At 42.8% G+C, this 13,446-nt stretch overlaps 1 protein-coding gene across 1 annotated transcript in view; it reads left to right on the top strand.

Moving 5' to 3' along the window:
- Positions 1-13,446, top strand: part of RASA2 (RAS p21 protein activator 2) — a 461,891-nt gene that overhangs the window by 264,565 nt on the left and 183,880 nt on the right. Inside the window, exon 12 of the mRNA XM_069213940.1 lies at positions 3,110-3,224. Coding sequence (XP_069070041.1) covers positions 3,110-3,224 — 115 coding nt within the window. The remainder of the gene's footprint in view (positions 1-3,109; positions 3,225-13,446) is intronic.

Below are 13,446 nucleotides of genomic sequence, written 5' to 3'. Positions count from 1 at the left end.
TCATACAACATATCAGTCAGAACGTTGTGTGATATTAGTTGAAGGCACAGTGCACTCTCACTAATATGTTGATGACACCTGCAATGATCTCTCAATCCAAAACAAGCCAGAAATAACCATTGAAGTTTTGAAATCCTGCATGGCTGAAGTGGCCACCTCTAATATGATGAACTATCTCAAGTCACACAGCCAGTCGTGTTTGTAACCCTGCATTTTCAAGTTTCATATTGAAGAGTTTTAGGAGTTCTTGATCAGTTTTGTGATGGCACATTTGCAGGGGATCTCTCTGTATATCTATTGTTGTTTTTTAATTAGGTGTGCTGGCACAACTGCCTCATTGTCTCATTGTCTACCACCTCCATTTGTAAGGAATTTAGAGAATCCAAATAAAACAAAATATTTTTTTCTTCTGTTTTTAAACCTATACGTTCCAGGGAAAAGTGTTCAGATACTCAGGTTGGTTTGTGTAAAATCACAGAAGACTTTTCCATTTGCCAAAAGCGGAAATAAATATATTTGAAATATTTATGAGCTTGTCTTCGTTTCGCCAGTGCCTCTTGGATTGGTTGCAGGAAATCTAATGATCATCACTTTTTTGTTTTTTACTGAACTACACAGAATGGAAAGCTCTGAAACCCGAAGGACACCTCCCCCAGCCTCCCAGACAGTAACCATGCAAGATCATGTGTTCTTCAAGCAGTCAGAAAATATGTCTTAGTGTGTGGTTAAAAAATGAATACAAACATTTCAGACTGCCCACCATATTACCTGTGCCTTCCTGATCCTAGTCTTGAACTGAATGTAGCAACTAGTGTGTTCTATATTGCATAATCGGAACCCTTAAAATGTACTCCTTGATTTACTTACCAAGGGCCCCTAAGCTAACCATGGGCAACACCAGGGGAAATGCCTTTGTTTCCTATTGGGGCTTGGTGCAAGAACATCTGCCTGTTCTCCAGGCAATCATTTTGTAGTTGTGAACACCGAATTCTCCCACCCACGTGTGGGGTCCCAGAACACTTTTTACAAAATTTATAAACTGAAAGAAATGATCTTCCGAAAAGCCAGTTTTTTTGAAAGAACATGGTATTTTTGACCGCCTATGATATTATATATTGGCCAATTTAGACTTAGTTTGTATTCATAAATAAACAGTTCCAGTCACTAATTTTAGAAAGTGACAAAAAAGTCTCCTTAAACGTTCTTCAAAGGAAATGAGAGAGAAAGGACAAGTGAAGTAGCTTCACAGGTTGCTGCCTAAAAGGCTTAAAAAAAAGTCACAGCTCTTTAAAGGTAAGGCACACCACCACTATCCCATCATATCCTAACTATGACAGTTGGACCAATTATTTTTCTCCAGCTTCTAGTGACAGAATCCTAGAGAACTGAGCTCTGCCTTTTTTGGCTTTTTTCCTCCTGAAATCTTTCCAAACCTTAACATAACATGACTTGATGTTTTTTATAAGGCTAGACATATTTGTTTTTGGTTCCTGATAGACAAATATTTGTATAAAGAGAATGCCATCTCTGTTTGTGAAGTGCCCCTCGTGTGGCATAAAAAGGCGCAGGCAGACTTTCACAGCTTGTGCATTGCTGGGTTACCGAATTCTCAGTTTCCCTGAGGATAGTCTCTATTATAAGAAAATGTCTAGGTAGGGACAAATTTAGGACTAGGATCTGGCAGTCATCCTGAAGGCCAAGGAGAGCGGGTTAACTTTATCAAGGCATGCTCCTCTATCTCAAGGGACTCGCCACTTAAGAGATCTAGACCGAGGTGTGGCTTCAAGGGAGCATTGCTGCATGCTCTCCACTTAAGAGCAGGTTCGCTGTTAAGAGAGGCACGAAAATGTACATCAAAGCGTACATCTCCAAAAGGGATGGTGGCATGCAGATCTCTCCATCTATCTGCTTACTGGCGTGAATTAAAGAGAAGAAGAGTCACAGGCACCTCAATCTACTCTAGGGCATACCTCTCCTGTGGTACAGCATATGTCTCAGGCATCTGCCTCACATAATTTAGACATGAGTCTGTGATATTTTCAAATAATATGATATTTCAAGCATAAAGTGCTGGAATGCCTTTTTCAAATCGGGGGTCCAAAGGGAAATAATCTCCTTTGCCCGGTGTCCATACAAAAATTTACATTTTTAAGACGACTATCGAAGACAGTTGGGTAAAATGGAACCGTTTTAAAATTTGCCAGTTTCTCCCAAAAAATCTTTAAAGTAATGGACTTCCACAGTACATCATTTTATTTAGCATAGAATGGTGTACTAGTTTTTAAATGTGATGAACTGCATAGAAGGAAATCAATTAAATATTAGTTAAAATCTATAAACTAATGCGAATACCACATACACACTTTAATGGTGGCTCCAAAAGTTGTTTTGTAAACTCTCAACTCTTTCAACTCTCAGGAATATGGCATGCTGAGGACATTTCAAGTACTGTCAGCACTCACAACCTAGTCCAACTCTTTATTAAAGAAACTTAGTAAAGTTTCATCTCCTCACATCCTCAACATTCTGCTCTAGATTTCAACAACCAATACATGAACGTGGTACCTAAGATTAGAGAAGGCTTTCCCGATATCCAGATGCTCTCATGACCATGCGTTTTCCCAAAAACAATCTTGGTTCTCTTGCCTGCCTTGCACTCCCCACATCTCAGACAATTATTTTCCACATGACATAAAAATCTCATGGAATCGGCAGTATTCACATCAAAGTCATCACAGGTTTCATCATAATGTCGTGCCTCATCCACTTAAAAGGTATCTTTCTAAGGAATATTGGCCTCCCTGAAGATGTGACCTCCAAAAAGACGACTGATCGTCTCGGCACAGTTAACTAGAGCATCATGGTAATTCTTTATACACTTCTTTGTTTCCTTCAGTGCAACATTTAGAGTGCCTGCTTTTACTTGGATATACATATCTTCCGAAGTTAAGTGCAATATTATAAAATAAGTACCTGGCTAGATTATATATACAACTCAGTGATATTAAAAAAACTGGAACTTGACCACACTGAAGATAAGAAGTAATACTTTGATCACAACAGACTAATGGAAATGATGTTAGTACCACTGTGTTTCTTTTTGTTTTAGGGAAGCAAACACAATATTTAGAGGAAATTCTTTGGCTACGCGATGCCTAGATGAAACAATGAAAATTGCTGGAAAGCACTATCTGAAAATAACTTTGAAGAATGTTATTGACGAGGTAAGCTACATTTGCACGTATTGCCTCAGTGAGTATAAATATTGTACAGAACTATCACTCTGTTGTCTTGTTTTGACCAAAAAAATGCTCTGTTCCATTATGATGCATTTTGTTCCCTTGTGTAAGTTTCTTTCCATTTTCAAATATCACACTTCAGTTGGGGTATAGTACTTAAAATAAATCAATGGCGTACATAGCATGCCCTTTTCTCTCACCATTGCATGATCCTACCCCTTTTAGGCTTGTCAGGCTTTCCTGCCACCTTCTCCCAAAATGAGCCATCTGGCTAGACATTCAGTGTTCATTAATGTTCATTTGTCAAGCTAACTATCTTTGAGGCTGAAATTAAACATTGTACTCTTCTGTTTGCTCTTTATTTCTTCACTAGCTTTATTTTTTCTAGAAATGTTTATAGTTGCACCTTTATTCTTTGCCATTGTTACCTTTTTAATTGTCTCTATACTACCATTAAAACAAGTAGACTTACACAGGAGCTTTTCAGTTTGTGAGGGGAATTTGGAGATGAGTGTTTGATTAATGAAGTAAATGGGACCACAGCAAGCCCTGCAGCCTGACTTTTGTCCCTCCAGTATTAACAGTATATTCTAAGAGATCACTACGAATTATTCCTCAAATGTGAATCTAACTAAGCTCCAATTGGCACTCAAGTGGCAATTGATTAATCACAAATCATCAAAAAAACAGCATCTCCCCAGGAAAGAAAAAAAAGTAGAGAAGGAGAAACCTGGTGACTCCTATGCTGGCCATCCTCTGATTTTACTTTTTTGCCCAGCACCTCTGTAGGCCAAGCTCAGCTGTGTAGAGAGCTATCCATGGTGCCATATACTCTATGCAGCGAGGATTACTAGTGCACTGACTCCTCTTGTGCCTTTCATTGTTGCCAGGGCACACCCCTCCTCCCCATTGCTCTGCTGGTAGTGACGTCATACCCAGGACATTGGCATAGGACCTGTCCCTGGAGTGACTGATCGGCCCACCTGTGGAGGTGTGAACAGGATTAGCTTGCATCCGTTTCTTTGTTGCATTTGGCACTGGCATTCCCTTTTGCAGTGACTACTGTGGAGGCTTGGCGTGGCTGTGGGAGGAGAGACATGCTTAAGTGATCATGTGCTCTGGAGGCTTATAACCGCGTATACAACCTATGGACATCTTCACTCATGCCTGAAGACCTTGGCATCAATGGAATGCGGATATGTCACTGTAGACACTCATTCAGGTCTGCTTCAGACACACTGGTGAGACCGAGGTAAGTTCCTCATGGTCACAGAAAATAGCTCTAGGAAATGCAATTGAGACCTAATGACCCCCTTGACCATTTATTGTACAATGTCAGTTGAAGCAAGCCTTATGCAGTTTTGTTGATTGTCTTTTGTACATAATTATGATTTGCCTTGTTTAGTCTCTGCTGTATCTCCTGATATTCTCCCTCAGTTCTCACATGAAGGGCAGATCACATAATAAGGTCCCGCCGGCCCTCCACTCTTGAATTACAGTACTCAAAGAAGTGCAGGCTCGTGGTGGGTGTGGAAGCACAAGCAGGGCATCACAGAGGTGAAGACTATAATTTGGGAGTGTTGCAGTAATGGATTCTGTGTATCTGGATCCACAGTGTACTTTGCAATTGTATTGATTTACTGGGACTTTCCTTTGTTCTCCACCCGCTCACTTCCTAGTGTCCAGACCTCCTGATGTTGCACCTTTGTCAGTTCCCCCTCTGAGGCCTCTACTACTCATAACAAGTCTGCACACCTGCTTTTTTTTTTCCTCTGAGGCTTTGGCAAGCTGGAAGTGCTAGGACATGAATATGTTTTCTAACATATTTGGCCCCATGCTCATTTTGAAAGAAATCTCAATGATAAGGCTACAATGGGCTTTCTGGACTCCAAGATCTTTGAGGTGTCATCTGAAGTAAAATTCATACATTGCCTCATTCAACAAATGCTTCAATTGGTAGAAAAGAGACTCATCTCTGAGGAAGATGATGTAGACAAGAGGCCAGATTAGGGCCAGTAGTTGTTGCACATCTGTCGTAAATGTATGAACTTGAAGAGCAATTGAGCTCGAAGTTAGTGGAGAAGGATGATCTGTTTGGCTTCCAGGCAGAAGGGCCTCATCTGGTGAATGTTACCTTCACTCACAGAGTTGAGTTCCAGAGAGCACACCTAATTAAATCTCGAAATCCCAATAGTTAAAACAAACCACACTCAATCGTCATGTGGCTGCTGCAGCACTAACAGGTCTGTCTGTTTTTGCAAGCTGCAAAAAATAGAAAGGTGATCCATTTATGGCCATCCTGTTCATGTTGTGGTTCCCTTCTGAAGGAAGCAATTCTTGGTGCTGAAATCCTACATGAGAAAGTTGTAAATTAGATATGGACTTTTTGAAACCACTGTGATGATTGTGACTCTCAATGAGTACTCTGAATTTGACAAACTGGAGGACTTTTTGACTCACTGGACACATCATCCACAGATACTTGTAAGTCCAGATTGGCCTGAGGAGGGGCAGTGGCTGCTCCTTGTCTCGGATTCACATAGTTTGCACCCAGACACTTCTTCTTGAAGTGGGAGACACCAGAGTCGGTACGATGATGAGGGCTTACCTCGAATTTTTGAAGTCCTGGAAAGAGGTAAAAACTAATCCCTTTCAGCACTGAAACCTTCCAGACCCTCTGAAAAGCCTAAAGGAGGCTAAGTATCAACAGCATCTTCATTTGTACCTGTGCCAATGTAAGAGTGTTACCCTTGAAGAGGTGACTGCTGTCTTTCTGATTGTAAGTGGTTGTTTATGTCCTGGCTACAACTTACTGACGCCTGCATTTTTGTTTTACTGTCAGTTTCAAATCTGGGATTGATCGTGTCCATTAGAATATCTACACCTTTCTGTTATGATTTATTCCATGCTATCTCTGGGCCCAGGGTATGTCCGGAAATAGAATGAGGGCTGGAGCTCGCATTCCACGTACTAATCAGAGTAATGCACTGCTTGGCCCAGAAAAATGTGCATTCCCAACATGTGTGTACTTGGAGTTTGACTTAATTTGCTATCCCCCTGCAACTTCCCTGAGTTTCTTTTTACGACCCTTCCTACACCAGTGTACTCTGGCTAGGGCCCTGTCTGCTGATCCTTTTCCTGCTTCAACATCTTTTTGACATCTATACTTGATCTCTTGCTCCTCTCTACATGGCTGATTCCATCATCACAACAATGGCCTAGATCCGCTCTACTTGTAAACTGATGAACATTGTTTGTCTGGAGGTGAATGGTGTGATTCCTTTCATTAAAAGGAAAAATATGCTGTATTACTAACATTCAAAGAAGGTTGGCCTTGCACTCACCCCGGAGACTTGTGTGCCAGCCCCCTTTGGTCTGCGAATATTAGGAGAGACTGTGGGGAGGTGGCTGGTCACACTATCTCCCATTCTGATGATCAAGAGAGTCCTGTGAAGAATTATCGAAAGACTGGTGTAATTATACTTGTTTGGAAGTACCTTCCCAGCAAATTGGTCAAGATGTGGATGGACCTGGGGCCGTCTTATGGAAGTTGCCTTGGGCACAATGGGCATTGTGACCATTCCCTGATCCACCTGGGGTTAGAGCTAGGAGATGTCAAATCTCCCCTTTCAACTGGCATATGCCAGCACCAAAGTAAAGGATACCAGTGCCTAATTGGGTCCATAGATCAGATATCTGAAATTTTAAAGCAGAAAATAGTCAGTCTTGGCAGCCCAGCTGTGATGTGTCGCAGGTAAGACTATCCTGAGGGGCCTGCAGATGCATGATTTGACTACAACAAAGAAAAAAGGCAATGTTTAATTAAAGCAGCCTTTAAGTCAATTAACTATGCTTATTTGGTAGAACACTGATTCCTTCATTGCAGCATCTGCTATAAGTAAAAACAAGTACAAGCTCAGTTTTCAAGGAGCGGGCGAAGCAGAACCTGACATAGCTGAGACTGTATGAGTCTGGAGCGAAAGCAGGAAGACCTCGGATATCCATCTCGGCCAACAGGAGACACAGATAGCGATCCCAGCTATTTGGTCCGACTTTGGAGGCCTGGTGACTTATCTGATGTATATCTCTGAAGCCTTTGCCACCTTCTATGAGCCGCTTTACAATTCCTAACATTCTCATATTGTGGTGACTGAGGAGACTTTTTTGTACCCCCATAAACGGCCCTCATCCTCAAAAAATGGTAAGGCTTTTATAATTGGTTGCATTGCCCGTTAAGAGATCTCAATGACCATATCCGATCTACCAACTTCTAAAACTCTGGGAGAGGACGTCATCCCCAAAGAATTTTAAAAGATGAACAAACTGCTCCTCTCCCCAGTGCTATATGCTGCATTCAAGGAGGCAAAATCTACTGGATCACTGGGTCCATTATCCATTTAGGCAATATTACATCACTCATCCTCAATGTAGGGAAAGACCCTCTCAAATACGGTAGCTACAGCTGGTTTTCATTGATTAACATTCACATAAAAATAATTCTTTCCTTCAGCTTGTGCAAAGTGGTATGCTCACTTATACATGATTCTTTAGTTGGTTTGGGGCCGGAGAGGCCTTGTAAAGTCAGCTAAGGTTGTAATAGCACCTTCAGTTACAAACTAAGCAATGAGATGTCTATCTTGTGGATGCTGAAAAAGCCTTAGACTAGATGGAGATGGGCTACATCCTTTGTACCCACAAGAGGATTGTGTTGGATGAGAACTTCATCTCCAAAGTCAGATAACTGTATAACGACCCCGTGATGCAGATTAGTTGTGTTGGGTTTCTGTCCTCACGAGTTACGATCAGTAGGCGGATGTCTCAAACACCTTTTGGGAGGCCACATGGCAAGCATGGGATATTGGGCCATACCTGTAGGAGCTCTGCTAGTTTGCCTGTGATGTCTTGGGGCCTGATCAACTATGGCTCAGCAAACTGGGCCAAATATATCCCTCAGACTTAAACCTCTGAAGGGAATGGCTCTGGACTCTGTGCCACAGTGTTGTAGATAGAAGTGGTGCTGACTGTCCTGGGGAATTGTTGGAAAGCAAACTTTATGAACCTTGCAAACCTCGAGTGTATCTGGGAGAAACCTATGCTAATGGGCTAAGAAAGCCTAGCTCCACAGTCCATCACAGTTTCTTTCCTTCCCTCCATTTTCTCTAACTGGTTTCTAAGGTAACCCACAAGGATTCCCGGTACTTGCTGCTGAGACCCCTCCATACTCTATCTATGGACAGATCTATTAACTTATCTAGCAATAGGGTGTCATTGTCTACTCACTCCAAACTTGTATCTGAGATTTTGGTGTGTGAGATCTAAAGTGTAAAGGTTTGACTTTTTACTCTATTGTCGCAAGTTGTAACAGGCCTTTGTTGGATCGCAAACTGCGTGCCACCAATTGGCAGTTGCTGTTCAGGAGCCACGGGGCAAGCAGGGGCTACTCTACCTTTGCTTCTGCTGTCCTAGAGCTTGTCCTACTATGGCTTTGAAAACTGTGCCAAATACCACCTCTTCAGTGCTTAACCCAGCAATATTGATGGCAAGCAGCCACATGCTCTGTAGGAAGGTTAGTGTGGGGGTACAGCAACCGCAGCACTCAACAGCATAATAGCCTTTGTTCTGCCCAGTGTTTCTCTTTGCAAACTAGAATTACTTTATTATTCAACATATCTCAGTACTACACACTACAAAAGATATCTGGTACTCTGGTATGGGGCTTTTAATTCTTGATGAGGATTCCAACTCTGCTCCCTACTTTTAATCTTGTAGGCAGTAGCAGGAACTTAGTCTTTCAGTGGTTATCTCAGATACAGTTCAAGTCCGCTGTAGGCCTCACTATGGCCTCTTGTGCTTCGGTCCTTGTTCAGATCAGCTGACTGCAGGTGCAGCAGGCAGCTGCCACCCTTTCCAGGAGCAGTTGCAGGCCCCGTAGCAAAGTCCAGCGGCAGCAGCAGGTATGGCTGCTTCAGTCAGAAGTCTTCTTCCAAGCACCTGGTGTCAGCTGGGGGTTTGGCAGGCTCGAAGATCATAGCCGAGCTTTCTTCCTTCTGCACTGTCTAGTGAGTGGATGATTCCGCTGATTTGTAGCCTTAGAGGTCGAGGTGGTCTACTTCCAATCGCAGGTCAGGGTACCTCTGTTGAGTCAATTTAAAGTGCTTCAGTTCAGAGGTGGTGGCTGAGTCCAGTGGGGTGCACTTTGTCAGTGACTCTGTGAGCCACATAGTGAGCAAACGCCTTGAGGCAGCAGCTATGCTTATATTGACATAGTCTGCCTACACATACTTGGGGCATATGCCAAGGGCTAGCTTCTTCGAATGTCCATTGGAGCACACTTGGGCAGTGCCTCAGGCTTAACACAACTCTCTTCATCAGCAGCTAAGACCGTTCAGCACACTTTGAACAGTTGCCATAGCTGTGCCATCAAAGTCAGCTTGGTGATCTGTTCAGCAATAAGAGACCAGCTCTGAATCAGTCACTCTTTCATGAACCTTTGTTAGATAAACCCACAGCCCTGGAGTCAACTACTCTTGCTCACACCGGTAGTCAGCTCCTCCTTCTGGCTTGGCTTGCTCCTTCCCTCTTCTTCTAAGCAGGATTATCCAGGCAGCCACGGACAGGGAAACAGTTCTTCCTTCAAATCAGAATCCAGATAGTATCCCCTCACTCCTGGGAAGCTAGTTGCCAGGAAGATACCAGCTCTGACTGCACAGTAGCCCTCTAGGTACTCTCTGGCTTACCCCCTCCTTGCTCAGAGAGAACTTGGACTGGGTCAAGTGGGTCAACAGCTCCCCATCTTATACTGGTTCAGCAGACAGCGGATGTGTATTCTCTCCTTGCACTTCCAAAACTGGTTGTTCTTTCATATATCCTTCTCCGACTGTCTTCCAGACACCGCTTTTGTTTAGGCTGAGGCTCCTCACAGCAGGACGTCTCCAGATTGGTGTACCAACAACAGATACACAAAGAGGTATGAGTATTCTGCACCTCGCTATCAACAGCCACACCTAACAGTAATGGAGACTGAAGGCTGAACCCTTAATAAACGACCCTTCACTCTGTGACAACAGGAATTGCTCCCCACCATTCACCCTCACCATTCATCAAGTTGCATTACTCAAAGAGACTAATCAAGAGCCCTCTACAGAAAAAGGACCTCACTTAATTCTCAAAGAAAGCCTGTCTCTTCTCTCCGTACTTCATTGTCTAGATCATCCGCCTCCAGCTTCTGGAATATCATCAGTAAATGTCCACTGTTTGTGAAAGCACTCTCCATCTTCTGCACAGGAACAGGCTATAGTCTTTCAAAATGGAAAGCACAGGCCTTTTTCAGTCAAGTTCACCTGGACATTGATGATTTGTGCAACACACAGACTACAAATACATTCATGCGCTCATATTCATGTTTGTCTGTAGCAGTGGAACTTTACAAGAGTGGGCTGTGGAGCACCTCTCCTGTGACATGGATAAGAGGGTCTGGTCACATTAAAATGCTAAATGCTGCCACCATGCTTTGCGTGATTGTACTTGTGACCGGAACAGTATCCCCTTGTCACAGCAGTGCAGGTACATGCAGCTCCTTCCCTGCCAAGACAGGTCCAGGAACGTGCTAATACCAAGGGACAGGCCTAGGTCTTTACGCATTGGTAGATCAGCGTGAGTTTGGGGCCAAAAATCTAAAAGCCAGGATATCAGAAACTCGTTTGGGCACTGAGGGCTAGAGACATAACTGAACACTATGCATGGAACATTGCCATCCTAACAGGACATGTCAAGGGTACCCCTTGTCACCTCTGTCTTTCTTGCTCACTCTCGAGCCCCAGGCTCTGGAAATCCGAGCTTCTTTGGAAAATAGGCATATACAAACTTCTTTAGGGCCAATGAAGTCTTTACTGTACACTGACAACACACTGCTTATGGTAACAACGTTTTGCACTGTTCTCTTTAAATAACTCTGTCTCTGATTACAAAGTGAACTTCAGTAAATATGAGGTTTTACCCAAGTCATAATCTACCACCAGACCGTACATCTGGAATGAGGACATGAGAAGGGTGCTTTAGGGGCTCTGACATCTTGAAATACTGGTCATTAAAGGACTGGAGAAAATGATAGAGGATAATTTAATTCCCTTGATGTTAATAACAGAAAGCAGCTTTTCAAAGTGGGCAGTCTTCAATTAGTCTGCGTGTGGCAGAATACAGGTGACTAATATGGTCATTGCACAGATATATAATATGTATTTAGCATGCTCTCTGAGCTTTTGAATATTTATTGCAATGCAGATCACTAATGTAAAAGACTTTGTGTGGGGAAAAGCTCAAGTGAAACTTCAACCTTACAAATTCCACACGGTCAGTATGCCCGGAAGGCTTTGTCTTCCACATATAGATTCATATTACCAGGCATAACAACTGTCTCAGGTGACTGGTTTCCTATCACCGATGCATCTTGTAAGGGAACTGCTCTATAGCAAATCATGCCAAGTTCCTGTGTCCAAGTTCAGAACCCTAACTCATACTTTGAATAAACCTGCAATTTAGGTTGTGTTCATCATCTGGAGGGACGTTCATAGCAAGCTTGGGGTCAATCATCTATTACATCATTCTGCACACCAAAGCAGAGATTATATTAGTGTGCCCACTATGTGTCCGAAAGCGGTGGGGGGGTCTAGAGTCCGTGGATCAACTTCTACTCAGTGGGTCTTTGTTGTCCTTAGATTCCCTATGGAGTTGACATTGCTGCCTGCTCACCTCAGGATGCACCATCAGTTTGCACATTGCCTTTCAGTCAACTCGGATAGCTGCTTTGCTTCTCTTGACTTATAAAAAAAAAAAAAAAAACTAATGGTTGGCACAGGGAAGTGGTCTCAGGACTGCATGGGGTCCTTACTGTGTGAGTGATTGACAGTGATGCAAAATGATCCTCCAGGCTGTTCTGGCAGGAAGACTTAATCATGAATACTCTGTGAGTGATTGGTCCTCTGTACTCTTCTCACACAATAAGTATATCGGGAAAGCAAGGCTTAAATTCTCTTATTTTAAGGTCCTTTATTTCTGGTACTGGTTTCTGCTTTCCAGTAACACAAGTGAAGGAGAGGCTGTCAGTCCACCTGTCCTTCTGTGGGTTTGCCCTACTTGGGACTATACTAATGTAGGACAGCAGGTGATGAGCAGGACCAGGTCTTGTGAAGTACACTGCTCTACACATTTGTACCTTTTTTTATTATATATCTGAGGTAGAAATGGTACGTAGCCATAGACTCAGATGGAGGACCTCTCTGATGGTCATGTAGGTTTGTGTCCTGAGTACTGGACAAAGCCAACTGTGCTTACCTGTGATGAATGGCTGTCTGAAGTAATGCAAATTGCATCCCATGAATGCATTATCTGTAGTGTCAATGACCATTTGTTGATCTTTGAACAAATACCGGGCTCCTCTGGTACATTTCCAGGACAGACGGGGGCCATGATTTATACGAATGACACTGTGGATCCACATTCTCTTGCAACCTCCAAATCATCTTAGAATGTCTCACTTAATTCCTCATAAGTAAGCATACAGATCGCTTGGATCAAGGCTGAAGTCAGTTTGATGAGGCTGATTGTGTTTAAGGCAGCCAGTATTACAGCTGTGCAGACACATTAAATCATGGTCCATCCATTCTTTCCCTTTCTACCGCTGTACCTTTTTCTCTTTGCTTGGCCGCACTGATTGCTGGCATCTGTGAGGATTTTTGCTGATAAACTGCCAGGACCTTAAAGTGTTCCCAGGGACTCCTCTGACATCTAATACAGTGCATTGGTGTGTGGAAGTGATCGAATTGACTGCTGGTTGAAATCAGAAGAGGCTACATTTTTATGCTTTGATCCTTTCTTTGTGACTCTTAGTCTCCCTTGCCACTCTTTCCTTCTTCCTGTGGTTGGTTTTGGATTTGCCAGCGTTACCTTACCGTACCTTACCTTTTTAAATAGCTTATATGTTTTGGTTACATACTCACCAGCGCACTCTGCTATCTTAACTTGCTGATTTGTGTTATTATCATCCACTTCAATAAGATATCACTTTTGATGATGCCACACTCTATATTATTTGTTTTGTATTTATGAAACCTCAAAACATTGCTTCATGCAAAAAAAAGAAAAGAAAAAGGTAGAGCTCAAATGGCCATGTGACGTAGTAGCCAGATAAATGCAATTGTTTAGAGACATG

This window comes from Pleurodeles waltl, chromosome 11 (genome assembly GCF_031143425.1).
Source record: "Pleurodeles waltl isolate 20211129_DDA chromosome 11, aPleWal1.hap1.20221129, whole genome shotgun sequence".
NCBI classification, from domain to species: domain Eukaryota; kingdom Metazoa; phylum Chordata; class Amphibia; order Caudata; family Salamandridae; genus Pleurodeles; species Pleurodeles waltl.
Note: the sequence above shows the minus strand (reverse complement) of the source record. Positions and strands in the feature narration are given on the sequence as shown.